Source organism: Panthera pardus, unplaced genomic scaffold (assembly GCF_024362965.1).
Source record: "Panthera pardus isolate Hobbes unplaced genomic scaffold, ASM2436296v1 HiC_scaffold_8, whole genome shotgun sequence".
In the NCBI taxonomy this organism is placed as follows: domain Eukaryota; kingdom Metazoa; phylum Chordata; class Mammalia; order Carnivora; family Felidae; genus Panthera; species Panthera pardus.
This window is the reverse complement of record NW_026527013.1, coordinates 106474374-106497573: the sequence shown is the minus strand read 5'-3', so window position 1 is coordinate 106497573 and position 23200 is coordinate 106474374. Positions and strand designations below refer to the sequence as shown.

Genomic DNA, 23200 nt, shown 5'->3' with positions numbered 1-23200 from the left:
TGTCACAGATTAATAAACAGAATTTATGAAAAATATTACAGAATTAGTACAAGAAATAACAAATCAGCAAGGTCAATAGATACATGAAAGTTAGTGAAATGATCAAATTCTTTGATGTCAAATGTCCAAGATTATGCTTGTTTTGTATTATGTTATTTTGTTTTATAAGATGTTCAACTTTGAATAGTGGGTTTCTTATAAGTACTTGCATTTCCTCTCCTCCTCTCCTTCTTCCCCTCTTGGGAGGAAAGACTACATTTAGTCACACTTATATATAATAGAGTTTAATCTATATGTTTTCCTCTAGCTTCAGAGCCAGCCAGCTGTTTTTACAGCCATACTCCAGCTGGCCAGCAGTCAGGAAAAGTATTTTGTGGCAGGGTGTCAACATTGGTACAACAAAATTCTTACCTCTAAACAGCTGCTGAGCTGATGGCAGAGTCATTAACACTGTCCCTTCTAGGCCCAGCTGCTTCAAGGGTCCTATGCCTGGCAATAAATCAAAATAACGTTAAAAATTAATCTGAAATACCACTGGTTAAAAAGTATGGATAAAATGGATTGCTAACTATTTGGTAACCCAGACGTTCAATCACTCTGCAACCCCATGATAAATCTCCTGATATCAAGAAACAAGATTAACTCTGTCTTTTGTACGGTCAGAATTCTATACTAGATAATGTGTCATGTAAAGAAGGCATGGTATACTAACATGTTTGATAATGAGTTTTATACTGTTTTCAACTCAAAAGCTGTTGATTTCTACATACTTTTAAATGTTATTGCTCTAATGAATTGCTATTGAGATATATTTGACTAGGGGCACCTGTGTGGCTCAGTCACTTAAGCATCTGACTCTTGGTTTCAGCCCAGGTCATGATCTCGGGCTTTGTGAGTTTGAGCCCTGAGTCAGGCTCCATTCTGACAGTGCAGAGCCTGCTTGGGATTCTCTCTCTCTCTCTCTCTCTCTCTCTCTCTCTCAATCTGTCTCTCCACCCCTCCCTTGCTCATATGCTTTCTCTCTCTCTCTCTCTCTATGAGTAAATAAAACTTAAAAAAACATTTTTGACTAAAACCACATCAAGTTTTTTCAGATATTTCAGAAATTTCAGATATTTCAGAAAAAATATCTGATATTTTGGTTGAAATTAATCACCAGGCAATTTTTGTTTTTTTTTTTTGTTTTTGTTTCTTTTTTTAATTGTATACACTTTAAAAATGGAACATTCCAGACTGAGAAAGAATGACCTCTAGGCCAAGTAAATGGTGCTGATTATCTATTATAAATTAAATTCTATGGATGGGTAGTTAAGAAGAGATGAGGGTCTTTAAATCCCACTTCTTTTAAGTGATCTTTATTACACATTCAGAAATCATGTACTTACTATGAGTGGTGGAATGGGGGGACACACTCTTAAATAACACATTTGTCATGTGTTTTATAAGTTTATATGTGCTCAGAGTTTCAAAGACTTGAGTATACATACAGAAGATAGAATTAGTTTAGTCACATATATTTATACACTCCTATAGAATCTGTATATGTTATATACAGGCTTTGGTCCAGGTTTGTGGGACCTAAAACATAAACTTTGTGGAATCTTCTGAAAGAAAAAGAAAATGAAATGGCATATACAAAGTTAGGGGCAGGACCTCAGGAGGGACTCCTGTAAGTGGAGGATCCTTCCTGAAGCTGTAACTTCATTGGCTTCACCAGACATCAACCTCTGATCAAGTGAGTGAACTTCTTTTTTCAGAATCAAAGAACTTGAGCCTGTAGTAGATTGTAGATAACATCTGACCCGACCTTTATTTTATATAAACTTGGACACAGAATGGTTTTTCTAAAGTCATGTAGCTTTGCTAGTGGTAAATAAAGCACTTGAATTTCAATCTTTTGTCTCCTAATCCATATTTTTTTTTTCCTTTTCCCTCTCCCTAACCTAATAAACAGCCATCACTAGGACTCAAGTTTAACCATTAACCAAGTTTATTTTTTTGTATTTTTTCAGTGATGAGTTAACTTGGTCAGATAGGCAAGGCCTCACTCCTAGGGTGATAGTGGTATTTGCTACGAAATTGTGGGATTTCTGTTCTCTAGTCTCATTGGTTTGGAGTATGACCTGTGTGCTTAACAAAATAACAAGTTAGTGATACTTTTATTTGGGGCTGAAAATAGCAATCACCTTGAAAGGCTAGACTAATTTTAAGAGATGTAGCAATTTTGGTGTTTTATTAATAATTTCTACCAGTGTTCATGAAATAAACTATGAATGAGTCTTTTGTTGATCTTTCCTCTAAATACCACGGGATATACAGATATATCTCATAAATGCCCCCAAACGTATCTTAACTCATTACACCATTTGTTTCAAGGCTACTGTCCTATTCATGTGGGATTGCAGGAGAACCACTCTTCAGCAAATGTGGGTAAAGCTGTGAATTCACATGCCTGTCAAAGAGAGTCCGTGTTCACCATTTCTTGTGTGGGCCCTGCCTGAAATGTTAACTACGTGTTGACAAGCTCTTCTCGTGGAGACTCATGTCAGTTTCGGTTATTTTCCTCTCTGCACTCTGTTCACTGGTAACCACACATTTTCAGCTCCAGAATTCTCTTTGACCGGTGTTGTTTTTTCTTTCAGAAGTGCCTAGCTGCCACTCCATTTATATGAGGCAAGAAGGCTTCCTGGCTCATCCCAGCAGAACAGAAGTTAAGTTTTCTATTATTGAAGTTCCTTGTAAATCCTGTCAAAATCAGATGTGCCAAAGATGCAATCATTTGATTATTCATTCTATTTTATGGGGAAAATCACTTATGTTCCCTAAAGCACTATTTTAAAACTTTACCTTTTTAAAGTAAAAGGAAGATGTTTCAGGTCATGTTATCTTGAATTTGGTTGTTAACATGAGTCATGTGCATATAAACAGCTGAAAAGTGGAGTTCTGTGTTCTCCCCCCCCCCCCCAACAACCACATTCTTTTAAAATAGAACATGTGCTTTATAGATTAGCCTATCTTCCTACTCTCTGTTGAAATGTATCTTCGAGGAATGTCAGTTTTTCTTTACAAATTTAAGTCTCTGTTTTGAAATAAAAGACAGGAGATATAAATATATTTGCCTTTAAATAAACTGGATTTTTATTTTCAGACAAATACTAGTTAAGAATGGAATTTCACATAAGAGGCCTACAGAAGGAACTTTTATTATGGGTGTGTTCATGGTAAACATGGTGGGAAAGCTTTGATCTAACAGACTTTGATACCTGCAAATTAGTGAATAAAAAAGATCTCTGGATGCATTCCCTACTAAAGTATTTCTGGAAATATGTGTGTGGTTCTTATCATAATGCTCTTTGTCCTCAGATGATATAGATACATGCGTTTACATTAGGTCTAATATTGGTTGTTTTGTGTAAGTGAGATTGATAGAAGTAAATCCTTGTATTTAAAGAAGAGTATAATGAGCTGGCAAATCAAAAATATTTAAGAAATGCGATGTAATTAGTGTCACTACTATTGTTAATGTTATGTACTCACGGTAGAGACCAATACATTTGAGAAAAAAAACTGTGATTAAATTGTATGAGATTTCTTACTGGCGATCAAAGACAACAAGAATTCACTGAAGGTCACAGTCAATGACATGGGGAGAAAATGACCGTTAAAGCTGTTGATCTATTTTGTTGTTTTTTTTTTTTTTCCTGTGGACTTAGTTTTGTTACAGGAAAAAGGAATATTAAACATAGAATTAAACTGTCTTGGCTGTTGGAGATGAAAACATGAGAAGGTTAGCCTAGCTAAATATTTCTCCCAGGAAGTAAGGGGTAGACTGAATGTGTTTCAGTTTATCAGGATAACCCCGTGAGGTAAATATAAGTAATTCATCTTGATTTCCTTCTTGTCTCATGAATAACAAAACTTGGAAGAGAATGAAAAAGGAGATTGTAGTTTCTAAGTTTGCCAGTGTTTACCTGCTCTGTGCTTGGGTTAGTAATGATATAAATGTCTGTCATATATCACTGTGCTAGGTACTATTCCAAACTTGTGTATATTAAATTATTATCCTCACAATACCCCTTTAAGATAGGTGATTTAATATCACGCCCATTTTATAGGTGAGGAGACAGAGACACAGTGGCTACATAGTGTGTCTAAGGTCACAGAGCTGAAAAATGGCAGAGCCCTTTTCTACCCCAGTTTTTGTGTTAATGGCTCTATTTTAAATTGCTGGTGAATTTCATTTCTATCATGAATAAATGTATCCTCTTTCTCCCCACAGGCTGTATGTTTGAAAAGGGCCCCAGGCAATTTTATGATGACACCTGTGTTGTCCCAGAGAAATTTGATGGTAGGTTTTTCATTGTGCTTCAAGTTTGAATTTTTCTAAGAGAGAGTGGAGAGTTCACCCTCAATTCTCCTGAAAGAAGTTGACATCTCTTCTTAAAGATTTCTATGCACATCATTTGTGATGTATTCAACTCTTGCTAAACTTTACCTTTTATAAATTCTCTCTTCCTTTCCTTATTCGGAAGCTTTTTGCTTTTGTCCTAGGAGAGATCTCATTTTGAGAGTTATAACCAGAGTATCATTCTTGCTGAGCTTTGTGTCCAGTAAGAGGGGTCTTTCCATTGCCCTGCTGAGCACATGCAGCTTGTTGTTCGAGATTTATTGAAAGCTGATCCCATAATTAACAAAGCAGAACAGAAAGCATGCTACTGTGGATACGCAGATGACTAATGCAGTCTTCTTCCTTTTATTGTTCATGAAAAGATGCATTATGGAACACAGGAACAACATAGCTGCCCATTTAGTTAGTGATTGTTAGTCCTTTTTGTTCTCCCCCCCACCCCCCCTCGGGAAGATGTTCATTCCTAATGTGCCATTATTTTGTAATTGCTTAAAATGGAGTCAGGAAAGCATTACCTTTTTAATATCACTCTCGATTGCAGTGAAAAGGTTCCAGGTTTTAGAAAAGAGTGTCAAGTTAAATAGAATTTCTTCTTTCTCAACAAAGGTGGCAGAAGTCAGCATCTATGCGGACGCTTGGGTAAAAAGTGAACAGTTCATTGGTTTGGTGGTTCTTCGGAGTGGTCTCCATATTTCCTGCTTTGATTGTTTAACAGGAAATGAGCAGGGACCCTCTGATTAGCTGATTGCACAAACTTTGGGGATCATGGCTGTAATGACTTGGTAGTGCTCATAAGTTTTTAATCGTTGTTATTTAAACAGCAAAGTGCATGCTCAGATTGCTTCTACATCTCTAATTAGTTGCTTGAAGACTACTCTGTTCCTGAGGTTTTTGCTACTCTGGTCCTTCACAGAAGGAATGATAATTTTGGGAAGATCTGTTTCCTTAATCTTGCTTTAAATTGCTAAATTCATTGAAGGTCACAGGGTTAAGCTCCAGTAGGGGTCACTTTTTTGGCCTTATTCTAAATAGATACTGGTTTTAAACTTCGAAGTTCAGCAGTGTGATAGGTGTGGAGTGTCATAATTCTTAAAATACAACCTTTTTTCTTCAGACAGAGCATAAAGCCTTTGCTTTTTGGAATGATCTTCATCAGGTTTTTTCCTTTTCTTTCTTTCTTTCTTTCTTTCTTTCTTTCTTTCTTTCTTTCTTTCTTTCTTTCTTTTGCTTCATTCTTAGTGAGCTTAACATTTTAAGACATCTTGATTATCAGCATGGGCATATAAGGAAGAAAAAATAGCTCAAAACTACCAATAGGATTACGACACAATCTAAGAAGCCTAAATCACATGAATGTCTATCTTGATTATTCATTCCCTTTGACTTTTAAATATTCTCAATTTTGTACTAAGAAAGGCTTTTTTGGAAAATAATACTTATTACTCTTTTTTTTTTTTTTTTGTAAGGAATAGAGAGCAAAAGAATAGAAAAACAAAGGGTTATTTTTTTTTTCATCGACAAGGCCAGTATGGTCAGTCACATTTATAGGCAGAAACAACCTACAGATTATAAAATTTGACAGGGTTTCACTCTGTATAATTGCTCAGTTACCCCCATGAAAAAATTTGTGAGTCTCAGAAGGAAAAACTGAGATAAATAAAACTGTCATTGAAATCAATATGAAGAGACACTTCTGTATTATCTAGCTTAGACCAAAATGACATAATGATTTTTAGCAGCTATTGACTGAATAATTTTATTTTGGTTATGGTTTGTGAAGTGTTGCTCTTTTCGTGATTATTTTAAAAGGTGTGTTGCTGTCTACTAACCAAAGGAAAGTTTTAAGAAGCTTCTGACTTCACCTGCTTTATAATTCACACTAACTGTGAATAGATTAGCTTCAGTATATTCTGTCTGAATTGCTTCTATCGTGGAGAAGAGAAAGTTGTGCATTAACAATGATATGTCCGTAGGGCCCTAGACATTCGTTCCCAGTGTGACCAGTTCCACATATTTTATGGGTAGGTGCCTGGAGGTAGATGTAAATAATCAGGAGTTATGACTGAATTTTTTGTTTGTTTGGTTGGTTGGTTGGTAAAAGCAAGATAACTGACCAGATTTATGCCAGAAGAATTGTGGTACTAACACCCATATTGCTGTAATGTACTTAATAGGTTTTTACACTATGTATAAATAACAAATAAATGTAACACAAACCAACCTTTCTTGATTAAAAATATAGATTTACAGAAAGCTCCAGTACGTATGTTTTCAGATTGCACTTTTAGAAAAAGACTAGTAAGCTAAACTCACATGAGTGAAATGCAAGCAAGAGATGAAGAAAAACAAAGAAATTTTTATTTGCTGCCAGCTAAGAAAGTGGTAGTGCCCGTATGAAGGTGTGGAAAAAGATGGTATGATGATAATCCAATATGCTCTGATTTCCCTATGAGATTTTCCTAATTTATATAATGTACAGATTACTTAACCCAGCGTTTAAGATGCTATTAAATTTGCTTTGAAATATTTGCATTAAAATTTGCAATAGTTTGTAATGTGCAGGTCAATGAGATATTACACATTATAGTTTGCAGAATTTAATTTGTACAAATAAAGTGCCCAGAGCTTAAAATTGATTACTCCCTCTTCAGTGTTGCTTAGAGCAGTGAATAATGTCATTAGCAATAAAAGCAAAAAGAAGTGTGATTAGACGGTATGGTTTTTAAATAAATGAATGAAAACAAAAGGATGGTTATACAAAAATGTTATAAGTAAATGACATCCGTGGATTTATTCTGCACCTGTATGCATTTATTTTGACCCTTATATGTTATATATAGTTGTTTGTGAGTTTGTACAGATTCTCGCTTTACTTCAAATCCTTTGATTGTTTTAAAGCCTTGTTTAGCAATAACATTACATTTCACAGACACCCATAAAGTGGTTGTGTTTTAATCATTTTAGCGATTGACTTAATGTAAATTTTATATAAATGTCATAATATTGCTAATAATCGAAACTTAAAACCTTTTTAATTTAGGAGACATCAAACAGGAGCCAGGCATGTATCGGGAAGGCCCCACGTACCAGCGGCGGGGGTCACTTCAGCTCTGGCAGTTTTTGGTAGCTCTTCTGGATGACCCTTCAAATTCTCATTTCATTGCGTGGACTGGGCGAGGCATGGAATTTAAACTGATTGAGCCCGAAGAGGTGGGTTTAACAGATTTTTGTTTGGAAAACCAGATATGTTATAATATTGAAGAAACATATATTCGATCAGTGTGCCAAAAACGTTTTTGTTTGTTTGTTTGTTTGTTTGTTTGTTTGTTTGTTTTTACTTTTAAAACTTTAGGGAAACCTTCTAAATTAGAAGGTGGGCAAAGGAAAAAAATGTATCCATTTAAACTAAGAAATGAATATGTTGCACACTTTTTCCAGTTGAATACCATCCTGTGGAATTGATGAAGAAAACTAGCCAGAGCATCGTTGGCATAAGACTTGATTCAAGAATGCAGTGCTTGGGAAGGTCTCTAAGAGAGCATCTACATTGGGGATGTTTGATGATTTTTGAGGAGGAGAGGGTGTATCTGAAGTTCAACTACTTTTGCACATGAAGGGATTGTTCTTGAGTATTAGCATTTGTTATCTGGATAATCTTAATTTTGTCAAGGGGTCAGAGGGGGACATTGAGAAACCAAAGTCATGTGCCAGAGGGAGCGGGGGAGAAATTGCCGTGGGGGGATAAAGGCCCACAAGAGCTGCAGTAGGAAGAGCTCACTCCTTCAGAGATGCGGGCCTAGTAGGGACATTGCTTCTCTTTGACTTTTGGTGATACCTTTCCTAGGCAGCCGGACTGTGTACACCCCGTGAGAAAGTAGGGATTAAGTACAAAGTGTCACCGTAATACCTAAGAAATTGCCAAAGTGAGAGAATTCTAGAGAGATAATATGGATAAATGGAACACACTTTCAACTACCTGTTCACCTTTCTTACTGTCGCCCCCGTGCACAGACAGATGGAATGTTTTCTGGAAAAACGTCTCAGTTCAAGTTTTATTCTCCCCAGGTCTAGTTTCAGACTTAAAGCTACTATAATTATTATGGCATAACCCACCAATTGCATTTTGGACCTCTATAGAAAGGTGACTTTTGTATGAAATGCTTGTGTCTTATTAAAGGTGCTTTCTCTGCTACTTTTGAAGTTGACTTTGGTTTACATTAGCCAAGAAAGCAATGGAAGACTTTCAGTTAACATGCCTATGACTGATCATTTTAGCTGTAGGGTTTAAACACCTCAGAAAGATTGAAAAATTTCGTAAGATATCCAGCTATTTTTTTTTAAATTTTTTTTAACGTTTGTTTATTTTTGGGACAGAGAGAGACAGAGCATGAACGGGGGAGGGGCAGAGAGAGAGGGAGACACAGAATCGAAGCAGGCTCCAGGCTCTGAGCCATCAGCCCAGAGCCTGACGCGGGGCTCGAACTCACGGACCGCGAGATCCTGACCTGAGCCGAAGTCAGACGTTTAACCGACTGAGCTACCCAGGCGCCCCAATATCCAGCTATTTTTGAACCCAAGTGATTAGTTTCTCATAGACCAAATATCTACAACCTAGGATAATGGGCCTATACATCTTAAATTTTCTGCCCTTTGAAACCAGGTATTCATTTATAATCAGATAACATGTCGTAGTTTGATATCCAGAAGATAAGTTACCTTTCTTATTTAAGAGATTATCTGATTCAAATATGTATTAAAAGAAGTTTGAAATAACAGGAGCTGGTTAGCATAATTATAAATCTACTTCAGATTATAACTAGTGCTTGCCGGGTTAGCTTTGCATCTCCATTGCCCTACACCAAACACACAGATTTCAGAATTTGAAAATATCCATTGTCTAGTATGGCCTAAATGTTTGGGTGTTTGAATTTCCGTAGTGTGTATCAAGCTTACTTTGGCTTTCAAACTAAATTCATTTTTATGTAGATGTACTTAAATGATGTAAGCTAAAGAACCATAAAAATGTGAAGCACTAACAAACTGAGACTAGAAACACTTAATGTAAAGTAACTTGAAAGCCCTTTAACGTGATGGAAGTGTGTGCTGTTCACCTCATCGAACGTGTTAATAATCACTGCAAGAGTTGGTTCATCGGAGAACTGAGTACGTGCGATAGGAATTTACATCGAACAGTTATTTCCTTCTACCTGTGCCTAAAATATAGTACTGTTAACTGTGGGCACACCGTGGTAGAGTAGATCTCTAGAACTTGTTCATCTTGCATAACTCATCTGCATCTCATAGGCATATTGGTATGTGGCACTTCTCTTGATGAATGTGACACTGAGTCAGTTAAAACATCTCTAAGAATCGGGGCACCTGGGTGGCTCAGTCAGTTAAGCATCTGACTTTGGCTCAGGTCACGATCTCATGGTTTGTGGGTCTGCGTGGAGACTGCTTCAGATTCTGTGTCTCCTTCTCTCTCTGCCTTTCTTCTGCTCACGCCCTGTCTCTCTCTGTCTCTCAAAAATGAATAAACATCACAAAATTTTAAGAAAACATCTCTAAGAATAAATTTTACTGTTTTAAAATACCTACTAATACCCACTTGTGCTGAGAATTACCAGGCATCCTCAAAATCAGGCTCTGCTTATGGTATCAAAAAAATCATCTTTCTCCCCCTAAAGACTTCCACTGTGTTGTCTTAAAGTTGGTTGCAAGTTTTTTTTACTTTCTAGGGACATCCTGGTGAGTTTCTTCATGAGAAGCATTTGTAAATGAAAAACTATTCAGAGGTTGTTGTTTAATTTAAGGAAATATTAATACTTTATTTTCACATAGTTAACAAACAGGGAGAGAGTCAAACAAGAAGACACTCTTAAATACAGAGAACAAACTGAGGGCTGATGGGAGGGTACGGGAGAGGGGAAAGTGGGGGATGGGCACTGAGGAGGGCACTTGTTGGGATGAGCACTGGGTGTTGTATGTAAGTGATGAATCATGGGAATCTACCCCCAAAACCAAGAGCACACTGTATACACTGCATGTTAGCCAACTTGACAATAAATTATATTTAAAAAAGAAAAAAAATATATATATATATATGTATATATATATATTTAAAAAAAAAGAAAAAAGTAGTTTTCATGTCCTTTTCAGGTTTGCATGCTGTTCACTTGCCAAATCTCTTAAAGATTTGCTGATGTTCATTATTCGGTTTTTAAAAGGCATTTTATTTAGAAAGCGTTGATTTCATTTCTTACTGCCACCCTCCCATTTCACTACTGCTTAGAACACTTGCATTAAAATAAAGTTGATCTTTGGAAAATTAAGGTGTACCTGCTGTGATGACCACTTGGATATGTCATCATGTCCCAGTTACATCACATTTCTCTGCTCTTAAAAAAGTAGAGGGATGCATGTGGCTAAATTACATCGTATGTTTATTCAGGGAATACAAATTAAGGAGGTAGAAGATAGCAAGGATCAGTATTTTTAAAAGGAAGGAAAAAAAAAAAAAACAAACCCTGAGGAAAGCCTATTGCTAATAAAATGGAGAAAGACATTATGATCTCCCTGAAAAGCATTCTATTTTCGTGTATGGGACCCAGCAACAACTTGGAATTTCATAGAAATGAAGGAAAACACTAACTCTATTAGCTAATGCTCTCTTGGGGTCGCCTAGGTATGCATGACAGCTGCAGTATCTGCTCAGACTAATAAAATATGGAAATTAACGAGAACATGGTTGTAGCTGGGGTAGAAAAAGCAGGCTACGCTCTTCAGTATAATGCGTCAGCCAGCCCAAGGCGGTGGTGACGCGGGGGAGGCATATACATTGAAGAAGGGGCTTTTCTTGAAAACCTCTCCTCTGCCACATAAGTTGCTCCTCCAAAGCCACATTATAAAAAGTTCTGAGATTTTTCACTAAACAACAAAGTGGACATTCTGCTTTAGAGATTTTTGTTTGTGGACTTGTGTACATGGTGACCTTTTCCACTTCCTTCTTATTTTTAGTATGCAATTACTGTTGTCTAAGTGAATGCCTAATTTGCCAGTTTAGTATTGGTTACAGTTTTATTCTGATGCTGCTTCAGGCAATAAAAATTATTTGCAGTTCAGATTATGAATTTGTATAGTGTTTCCTCTGCTCCACACAAAATGCCACTTGTTCACTCGTTTATTTGGTATCAAACAGGGTATTTTTTCCTTTAGTTTATCACAACCTCGAAAAACACCTTTACAAAGAGATCACTAAGCTGTTCTTGATCTATGGGTTTTATCTGAAAAACTAAGAGGGAAAAAACAGGCCATATATCTCAGGATGGGAAACTTGCCTCATCTTGGTGAATTGCAGCCTGTTCGTTCCCATTGTAAACACATCCCCTTATTTCCATTTAATTTTGTATCCAAAACAATAGTGACAAAGAATTCTATTGTGAAGTTTCAGAATGATCACTGCGCTGCATGCCTGGTTTAAAAGCAAACCAGGACACAGGAAAATTCAGATCATGATTTTGCCTCTTTACTTAGGTCTTTAATTTGGATGTGTTTTGGAAGGTTTGGAAGTAATTGATTAATTCACTAATGTTTTATGAAATATCTTGATAAGGTAGTTCTTAACACTACAATGTCATTCTGTTTTGGTGGCAGGTGGCCCGGCGTTGGGGCATTCAGAAAAACAGGCCAGCTATGAACTATGATAAACTAAGCCGTTCGCTTCGCTATTATTATGAGAAAGGAATCATGCAAAAGGTGAGCAGCTAAAACAGCATTAAAATTCATTGAAATGTTGCACATTAATCTGCATGTCGTACTTTAAAAGCCACATATCATTGCATTGCTGAAGCAAGGTTTTCACTCATTTTAACATATGCTTAGCTCTTGGTTTTGGTATTACAAGCCTTTCTATTTATAAATTCCTGGGCATTAGAGACCGGTGTAATAATATCATATAGAAACTAGTAGACTTTCTGGCATTCCCAACTTTACCGTATTTGGTAAAAAATGTTGTTGCAGTACTAATATTCATGTATATCTTCCCAGAAGTTTTCGGTAGTCCACTACATTCCCCACAATTATATAATTTGGAAATGCTGTTGTTTATAGTTTCCAATACAAACTGAATGCTTACTTTTTCCCTCCTTGTTCTTATCCTTAAGAAACATTCAGAGAATTTCTTGTCCTGAAAAATCTTCTCTTCTTGTCTGAGATCTTGCCTGGTTTCAGCATGTGACAGCTTAGAATCCTAAACCATTTATTAAAAATAAATATTGATACTATTTCATTGGTGAATGAAGTTATATATATTTTATTTCATTTCAAGTGAGCTTCTCTTAGTATTTGAAAGTGGCTTTAAAAAAAAGAGTAAGATAAAACAAGCCAAGTGCATGAAGAAGAGATTGTAAAATTTTTGAAGAAGGGAATGAACCGATGAATAAAGATAAAACATTGAATACTTGTGATTATTACATCTTTCAGCCTTGCATGTGTATTCATTCCAGTTGTGTAGACTGTGAACCAAGTTTATGATTTATCCTTTGTGAACATTACTGTCTTATTATGCGTCCTTTGTTCATTTGGGTGACACAAACATAGCTATATATTCTGCACTGTGGCATATTTTTTATACCACTATATTTACGCCAAGAAAACTCAACCACTTGCTACATGTAACATACTGGAACAGAGGGAACAGCATCACTGAGTTTTTAGACCAAAGGGAATTGGTGCTCTGGAGTTCACCAGCTCAGAAGTTAGAGTGCCCAAGATCCTTGAAAGATAAGGCTGAATCCATTTCTCATGTCCTATTTCCCTGAATCTTGCCTTCAAGATATATAACCTATTACTACCTGCTCCCCTGTGTTCTCCATCTCAACCGTAGGGTCTTTTTTTATTCCTCCCTTCCTCTCACCTGCCCTTCCCACCTGCAGCGAGACCCTTTCATTTTCCTCACCAAGTCCCTAGTCCCAGCATATCACGTGGGCTGGTGCAGCAGGTGCTCCCCAGTCCTGGGCAGTGGTGCACAGCGAAAGAGAGAATGCAGTCGGGTTTACATGCTGACTTCTCAGCGGGTCACCTTTTTGAACAGGTTCTTCTGCTAAATGGTGGTGTTTTTACTTCCTGAAGTTGTTCTCATGATTAAATGAAATAAGGTACCCGAGATCGTTGCGTGGTACCTGGCACAGGAGAAGTCTTCAGCGAAAGGTGGCTCTGAATACCACTCACACCCTGAAACCAGTGGGAGCTGAGACACATTTGGCTTCTGTGTCTTGACCATTAAGTCTCTTATTAAAGAGAGCATTCACAGAGAGTTAAAAGGAGAAGGTGTCTAGTTACACCTCAGCTTTTAGACGTAGTGTTTGACAGGGTATCTCCAGGATGTCACGCCAGGTCTTAATTATTCTCAAGGGTGTTCAAACGTGATTCTTATTACTAATATCACCATTCCATGTGCCTGTTTATTTATCCGATGATCACATACACCGTGTGTTTACCTCTTATTTTAATAGATTGATAAGACAAGATGCTATCAAATAATCAAATTATGGCATAGGTACTAAAATACAGATTAAAATAGTGTTGCTCCTCACATTTTTCCCTGTTGGGATGTAATTGCCAGAAGAAATTGTTTGCAACTGTTTATCAGCTAGTAGAGGGTAGCAAAATTCTGTGGTTTCTATGACATACCTTTTGGGGTGTTGCCGTGCAATGTGAGAAAGCATAGGGTGTTTAATGGTGAAATATGCAAAATTGAGGTCTCCTTGTAGCCAGCACATAAATGAAGGCTGTTTACAGTTTTTACAGACATGTTTAATCTTTTTCCTCATATGTGTTGAGTGATTCTCTTTGCTGCTATTTGATACGCCTGTGACCCCCCTCATTACTTCACCGATATGGTCCCCTCTTTATAGAGTGCCTTGCCTTCTGATTTTTACCTAACGTCTGTATCAGTCTAATGGTTAAGTAAATTTTAACAGAGTCACTCAGAAAAATTATGCTGTCCTTAAAAAAAAAAAAGTGTGTTATAGAATTTTATATTTCAGGGTGTAGTGGAAAAATGTTTATATGACCACACTTGTTTAGAAACTTAAAATTCTGATACTCTGGTTTCTTTTCAGATCATATAAACTTAAAATTATGTATGTATGTGGTGTATGTCAAGGAAAATAAAATGGAAAGTTTAGAAAATAAAAATAATCAAATGGATCTAAACATATAAAAAAATCCTGATTATTTCAGTAGTTGTGAAAGAAGAAAGGGTGGGGTATGGCTTTTAGACTGTACATACATGTGTTCACTTCTATTTCAAAACAGAAATGCCTAGACAAATATGTGGAAAAATTTGAACAGTGGTTATTTCTTGATGTTATAATGATAAATCATTATTTCTTTTGGTTTAATGTGTAGTTTTTAGTTTTCCTCTAGTTTCTCTGTGTTACTTCTACGATTTTAAAAATTAACACATAATTTAAATGTGTAGTCTTTCAAAGCACAGTTCAAAAGATACTTCCTTACTTAACTCTAATTCATCTCCTATAAAATTCATGTTCTGTATATCTCAGCTTTGCAGTTTGGGTATACTTAATGTGCAGCATTTTCTACATTGTAATTGTATTACTACTAATAAAAGACATTATTTCCCTTGGTAGTTATCAGCCTTTGTTCTAAATTCTGTGGCATCTAACATAGTCCGATAAATATAGTGGTAGCTCCAAAAATGTTTTCCATAAGAAAAATAGCAGGAAGCAATGAGTCAAGGCAGTCTCCTTAAGAGGTTTTATAATCTTGATTGCATGTTGTACATTTTAATTCCCCATGGTGATTTATCAAATCATTTCTAATTATAACCAATAGCAACAGGTTGGATAAAAAAGCTACCAGTAGCCTAAAGCAAATACCTCTTTTTCTGAAGCTCCAAACAAAACAAAGAAGGTTATTGAATGCTTTGAGGTATGCAGGCCATTTATTTATTTATTTTCCTCAAGATGCTTTGAATAAAGAAAAAAAAAAAAACAAGGATTTCATATCTTAGCTTTGTTTCTGATATTGCCTGTTTATATATTTATGGCAATTCCACCTTTATGAACTTAGTTTCTTTCTTATAAGGGCCTAAAATAATTTATTTCAGCTCCTCTGTTTGCTATGCAATGTACTAGAAACTTCCATCTTGATTTTATAAGAGGCTTTCCATAGGAGCCGTTCCCACCTTTATTTCACAAAAGAAAGGGGAAACTGAGAGCAGATTAAGAAACATGTCCAAATTTATAAAAACGAAGTGTTCACTCTTTTCATACCTAAGAATATTCAGATTATTTGGATTCTCTAAATTGGTTCCTTTTACAAGCTAAAAAAATCCAGGACAAAAAAATGTTCTAAATCTTGAGTCCAGAACACTAGCGCTCTTTGGTAGTTGATTCGCTTTTTCCAGACATACAGATAGTTTCTAAACCATGAACTTACTCTTCTCCTGCATCACAAAGCAAATAGCAGTGCCTTTTTGATACATAGGAACCCAGAGGTACTAATTCTCACCTTTCTAAAACTACTAATCTCTGCACACATACGAAAAGGTACTGTCAATGTCAATGCAAAGAACTGTATTCATGCACACACCCCCTCCACCCTCTATCCCACAACCCACTCCTGGTTTTTTTAGAACCTCAGTTTTGTCTGTTAATGGAGGTGGGGGTACATATGTGTTTCACTTCATTATTGTTTATAATTTCCTAGAGAAACATTATTCTTCAAAATTTAAGTTTGGTACATGTCATTCCCTACAAATTATGCTACTTCTCCTTTATTTCAGGCAGCTGTCACATTTCTTTTTCTCATTTCCTCCCTATGCATTGTATATTTTAAATTCCTTTCACTTTTTTACACCTCTTACTTCAATTTGACACTTTACACACATCCTTAACTTCTGTCTAATGCAACTTGCCTTCATTTTTAAAAGTGATGTACCCAGGATAATGCTGTCCTCTTGATCCATCTTTCATTTAAATAAGGCTATGCATCTTTTTCTTTTACATCAGAATACACAAGTGCCAAAAAAAGAAAAAAAAGAAGAAGAAAAGAAAAAGAAAAAAGAACCAGTTCACTGTGAATCAGCAAGTCACTAGTCTAGTCTTATTAGGAACACAACACATTTTTCTTTTAAGGTTTAGAAGTTTAGTTTTTCTACGATTTCAGAAAATGTAATATTAAGAGGGAGACACTACACCTTAAAGATCCAGTCATTTTATAAAGATATTACCATTTAAAACAAAGGAAAAAAATTTCAATGGGAGATGCCTGCATGAAATCATTGATTTCCACCCCTCCCCCAAATAACAATGTAAGCTTCCTTTTATTTAAAACAAGCAAAGTGCTAAGCTTTCTAGCTGTGCCTGGAATGAATGTAATTATTACTCAGAGTCAATCATTACTCAAGGTCGCATTTCCCTCTTTTGGACTGTAATTTATTCTACAAAGTAAGGACCTTCTTTTTTTTTTTTTTTTTTTTTTTTTTTTTTTTTTTTTGGTTATGCACCCTTTCTGGTATATTAAACCAAGTTTTTATTCTTTTGTTTCCCTGCTCTTTCCTATTTGGGGATGGTAGAGATCGCAGTTCTTTTGAGGTCCATTGACATATAGTGTTACATCAGTTTCAGGGGTAAAACAGAATGATTCACTACTTGTATATATCATGAAATGATCGCCACACTAAGTTCAGTTAACATCCTGCACCATACATAAGGCTGGGTTTTTCTCTTCCGTGTTTTCATCAGGTGGCTGGAGAGAGATATGTCTACAAATTTGTGTGTGATCCAGAAGCCCTGTTCTCCATGGCCTTTCCAGATAATCAGCGCCCACTGCTGAAGACAGACATGGAACGTCACATCAATGAAGAGGACACGGTGCCTCTGTCTCACTTTGACGAGGGCATGGCCTACATCCCGGAAGGGGGCTGCTGCAACCCCCATCCCTACAATGAAGGCTACGTGTATTAACACAAGTGACACTGAAGCAGGGCCTGCTCAAGCGTTTCCTCTTTTGCAGGATGCAGAGAATCTCTGAGTGCTCTTCGATTTTTGATTTTTGTTGTTTGTATTTTATTTTTAAATAATAATACACAAAAAGGGGCTTTCCTGTTGCATTATTCTATGGTCTGCCATGGACTGTGCACTTTATTTGAGGGTGGGTGGGAGTAATCTAAACATTTATTCTGTGTAACAGGAAGATAATGGGTGAATGGGTGGGGGAATACGGGGATTACTTTTTACTTAGGCTTGGGATGGGGTCCTACAGGTTTTAAGTATGATGAAGCTATATCATGTTTATTTGATTTCATAACAACATAAGAAAATGTTCATTTTCTCTGGGTATCTATGGTACAGTTAATTCACATTGTGTAAATATCCACTTGGAGACCATTTGCCTTGGGCATTTTCCCCTCTCATTTCTGAGTCTCTGCAAGATGTACAAAAACAAAAACAAACAAACAAAAAAAACAAAAAAAACAAAAAACAAAAAACAAAAAAAACCCTACTGTAAATGGCAGTTTAATTGTTAGAGATGACTGGTTTTGCACCTGTTGTAAAAAGGTATTTAGAGATTGCATTTGCTGTTTTTGTTTTGTTTTGCTCTATATATGACTCACAGAGGATAACCATAAAATGGGTAATTCTCTCTGAAGTTGAGTGATCACCATGACGGTAAATGAGGGGCACAATTTTGGACTCTGGCTCCAAACTGAGTCATAGGCCAGTAGCATTACATGTATCTGGTGCCACCTTGCTGTTTAGATACAAATCATAATGTCGTTTAAATATTTTGAAGCCCGTTTCAGTTAAATAATGATATGTCATGGTCCTTTGAGATCTTCATTTAAATGTTAAATCCAGGATCACAATGAAGCAAAAAATATCTATCTCACTTCCTTCAGTACATAAAAAGACATTATTTAATCGATAAGAATTAACTGTACTAAATCACATATTATGCTGTTCTAGATACAGCAAGCACTCCTTAAGAAAAATATCCAATACACTAAATAGGTACTATAGTAATTTTTAGACATGGTACCCGTTGATATGCATTTAAACCTTTTACTGCTGTGTTATGTTGATAACATATATAAATATTAGATAATGCTAATGCTTCTGCTGCTGTCTTTTCTGTAATATTCTCTTTCATGCTGAATTTACTATGACCATTTATAAGCAATGCAGTTAACTACAGATAGCATTTCAGGACAAAATAGATGACTCAAACCATTTATTGCTTAAAAAATAGCTTATGCCATGCTATGCTATAAGCAGCTTTTATGCACATTGACAAATGAAGAGTAAGCTTCAGCTTGCTAAGGGAAACTGTGGAACTTTTGTAACTTTTGGTGAAATAGAAAATTATTTACAAACTGTCAAAGATCTGAGGAAGTTGCTGTATGACATAGTGCTGGCACTGATATTCATCATCTTGTTTTGGACACTTGTGTAAATGTGTTTGGATTGTTTTGAAAGAAGATTTAAAGATTTAAAGTTTCAAAGGTTTTTGTTTTGTTTTTGTTTGGCATTTGGAGAAAATATTGAAAGCAGAATATGTTGTTTCATTCGCCTTGGAAAAAAACAAAGTAAATGGTGTTATAATATCCTTGAAAATCTTGCTGAACCATTCAGACAAGAAGCATGAATTTTGTTCAATCCATCAATATCCCAGAGGAACAGCATTTTTTAAGAGTCTATAATGAAATGTTAAAAAAAAAATCCAAAACACAAAGCCAAAATGAACCTATAAAAGCATTTCTTGGTGAACACAGGAAAGATTGTTGAAAGATGATTTCTCGGCTACCCATTTTCCAAAATGGCACAGATCACAGCTCATATATCTAAATTGAACAGCTATTGGGAAACCCATATACAGTGATCAATACTAGTCACACTTAATCCTACAAAAAGATCTATTTTAATTTCATTGTATGTATGTAACCTGTGATTTCAATGATTGTTCTGCCTATACATTATATATCATTAGGCCCATTATGGGTTAATAAGTATGCCTTAAAAATGAGAACTTTTTTCCCCCTACTATGCTCATGTGGCCATTTACAGCACTTAGAATAAAAACAAATTTTAAAATATTCAGCTAAAGATTTATTGGAAAGAGTATTAACGTATTTGGAGAAATTGAAGGAGAAATTAAAAGTGGGTCTTTAAAATAGCATCTAAATGAAATTGTATTGAGGATTCTTTTTCTTTCTTTCTCCTTTTCTTTTTTTCCTTGATCTTTTCTCTTTTTAATATCTAGTTCTAATTTCCCATTGGGGAAGGATTGGGCTATGAGTTATCTTAATGGATCAAAGGAAGAACTGGTATTAATTATATAATATTTAAGGCCAAACTATTTTTCTGCTTAAGGTAGTGACTCACAAAACAAAATGAGTAATTGGCCTGTTAACATTAAGAATATTTCCAGTACAGAAGGGTTCAAACGTTGCATTATAAACTCTTTTGGGAAATGTATCTCAAGTTCTTTTTTTTTTTTAAGTTCTGTTTTTATTCTTTTTGTTTGCTTGTGTTTTTATTTTCAGATAGATTAATAAATCTGGCAGCTGATTTCTGCGAGATTCTTGTGTTTTGAATTTCTAATTGAATTGGCTATTAGAAATCCTTTAAAAATATAACATTTTCCTTCAACTTGGTAAAATAAACTAAAAGAAATCTCTCCCCTAATTTTGCTGCCTCTCAGTGATGATATGCTATTACCCAACAGACATTACAACCAAGAACGGTACATCCTAAATAATGAAAAATGACTTTTCTTAAGTTATGCCTCTGAAAAATACTGAAAAATAAAAGTCCACAAAGCTAGCAGTGCGCAACAGTTTTCTGAAATCATGCGTGGGTCTTGGAGGTAATTTATTTGAATCTTCTTTCTATAGATAGTTTTAATTTCTTGTGGCTGCCCTAACAAAGGTAATGTTTCAAAGCTACACAAATATATCCTTTTATAGTCCTGAAGATCAAAAGTCCAAAATGAGCCTAAAGGTGCTAAAATCAAGGTGTGCATGTAGGGATTCTTTCGAAGGTTCCAGGAGAGAATCCCATTCTAGCTTCTACTTTTAGAGGCTACTGACATTTCTGAGTCCCGGCTCCTGGCTTCAGCACTCCAGTCTTTGTTTCTGTCGTCATGTCCCTCTTTGTACTGAAGTCAAATATTCCTCAACCTGCCTCTTCTAAGGACACTGAGGATTGTATTTAAAGTCCTCGCAGATAACCCAGGATGATTTCTCCATCTCAAGATCTTTCCTTTGTCACATCTTTGAAGGCCCTTTTGCCTGTTTCATTCACAGCTTCCCAGATCAGGACATGGAGGTGGAGGGTTGTGGGGAGGGTGCTGTTATTTAGCCCATCACCTAGATGAAGACGCTCTGGTCAAAATACTGATTGATTTACCTCTAGACAAAAGTTGTGTTGATGGAGATAGGGTGAGAAGTTACTGAAAAGCATTTTTGTTTACCATTGAAATAGTTTTACTATACTCTGCATAAATGGTACTGAAAACATTCTATTAAAGTTCACCTATTCCAATAAAGGATCTAGTAATCGCATCAAACGATGACATGACTTTATAACCCCTTGTGTAAATATTATGTGATGAGCGATAAGGTGTGTTAAGTACAGCGTAGTAGCACAGTTAATTCTGTCGTCCAAGCCAGATTATATATTTTTTAAATAAATTTCTTTTTGTGCTGGTATGAGTGGTTACTATACGCTCTTAACATCTGCCAGGGATTACTATTTATTAAGAATTTTAGAATATGTCTGTTACTCAGAAGAACAGTTCTAAAATGTGAGTCACCTTGTCTTCATATGACAAGGAAAGAAATCTACCCACTTTTATAGCATTTAAGCAGATCATGGGAATTTCTAAAATGAGCTCCTTTGTCAATCAGGCAATGTTTTAAGAGCTTATAATGACAAAACATTGCAGAGGAGAAGGCCATTTGAATGTTTATACTTGATATCTTAGAAGAAGTAAAATTTAAAAATAAGTGCATGAGCTATTTTCCAGTGCTGTTTGAGAGGAAGAAGGGGAAAATACTGTTGTAAAAAAAATAGAGATCCAGGTAAAAATAATAGAAGGAGATTAAAGGAGGCAAATGAACAATTAAGCAATTGTGAGAATTCCGTAACAGCCAACATTCCATAAAATATCAGTGTTGGACATCATGCTGAAGAATTTGACCCAGTTTACTCAGAACACAACTAATACTTGTAGGGCTTAATTTTTTTTAAACATGAGATACATTTAGAAGGATTTATTAAAAAAACAATTTATGGGAAAATACAGTTTAAGAAGAGAGTGGACTAGTGGGTACCTTTATAGAAGTAATGATGACTTTAGAATGTTCAATTACATACACAATAGCTATGGCTTATGAATTCATATGTAAGGTAGCATCTTGTGGGTTTTTTTTGTTTTTGTTTTGTTTTTATTTTGCAAGTAGACCCTAATATTCTTATGTACTTCCATTCTAACATTATGTTTCTATGAGGAAGACATTTTTAATTAACGTGGATGTATTGAAATTATACTTACAGTTTGAGAAAACATGCTATGAAATTTGTGATGATAGAAAATTAAATATGCTTAAAATTTAAATCTAAAATAAAAGCCCAGAAATTGAAAGCATGATCGTGATCACTCTGGAAGGTGGCACATCTAAAACTGGAGGGCGGAACATCTAAATTTTTGACACATCCAAATTTTGGCACATCTGAATCATTTTAATCATTTCATGTATGACCAAGCACTTGAGTAACCTCTTTGCTGTCCTTCCACTACTTCCCATGTATTATTCTCTTTATGGTAACTTAGTTCCCAGGACACCTGATCAATGGTTTTCTAATTTTGTGTTCTAATCTCTTTTAATACATTATTTCACTTAATCCTCTCAGCAACTGTATCAGAAAGAAATTTGGGGATGGGAACTCTCTGAATTATTTTAGTGATTCCCATGTGCCAACCAATGGGTATGCATGACATACAGCACTGCCTGTGTCACTCATGGGTCTTATTGAGGGGAAGCTGAGGCTCCCGGCAAAACAAAAATGTCATGTCAAGATGTCATGTGATCACAGTCAAATTCATCAACTCTTTTCTGTAACTTGGGCCTGGCTACTTTCTTGATTTAAATTTCTAATGACTTAAAAATGTACGTAACGATGATTCCCATTTTGCTGAAATATGGTCTTACTTAAAACATTTCTTTAACCATTTTTGAATAGTCTCTATAGAAAAATCTGGAAAAGAAATCAAGTGCTATTTAAACAGCAGCAACATCAAATGGTGATTCCCCCCCGCCCCGAGTCTTTAAGCATTTCAGAATCAAAATGAAGTACCACTTTGTTTTTGTTTTCGTTTTTCTACCAGAGAAGGGTACAGTTTAATGTTCCCAAAGGAGACAGATGTACTGATCAAATTCATCAGAAAGTTGTAAACACTGCCCCCATGATTTATGCTATTAGACATGACTTGTGAAAGTAATAGATTTTCCAGAAAACTTTCAAGGCACAGTAAATCTGAATTTACATGATTCAGCAGGAGCAACAGATTTTTAAATTAGAAAGTAGAACTGAAAGCATAGAAAGTATTTTATAAAGAAATCTTAATTTGTAATAATGTCACCTTACTGCAAAGTGAACTATGACATTTTCTATACATTTTAATTTCCTGAATAGCTAGTAAAAGTATTTGTCCTATAGTTTTAACGTCAGTTTAACTGTCAGAAGAAAAATGTAGTGAGAA

The 23200-nt window shown here is 35.6% G+C and overlaps 1 protein-coding gene across 11 annotated transcripts in view; it reads left to right on the top strand.

Moving 5' to 3' along the window:
• ETV1 (ETS variant transcription factor 1) overlaps nt 1-21146 on the top strand; it is a 93079-nt gene extending 71933 nt beyond the window's left edge. For all 11 annotated transcript variants that reach the window (XM_019443486.2, XM_019443485.2, XM_019443481.2 and 8 more), the window contains 5 exons: nt 2643-2711; nt 4280-4348; nt 7449-7618; nt 12062-12163; nt 17179-21146. In XM_019443486.2, the coding sequence (XP_019299031.2) occupies nt 2643-2711; nt 4280-4348; nt 7449-7618; nt 12062-12163; nt 17179-17400 (632 nt within the window). In that variant the 3' untranslated portion in view covers nt 17401-21146. The remainder of the gene's footprint in view (nt 1-2642; nt 2712-4279; nt 4349-7448; nt 7619-12061; nt 12164-17178) is intronic.
• Nucleotides 21147-23200: the final 2054 nt, after the last annotated feature.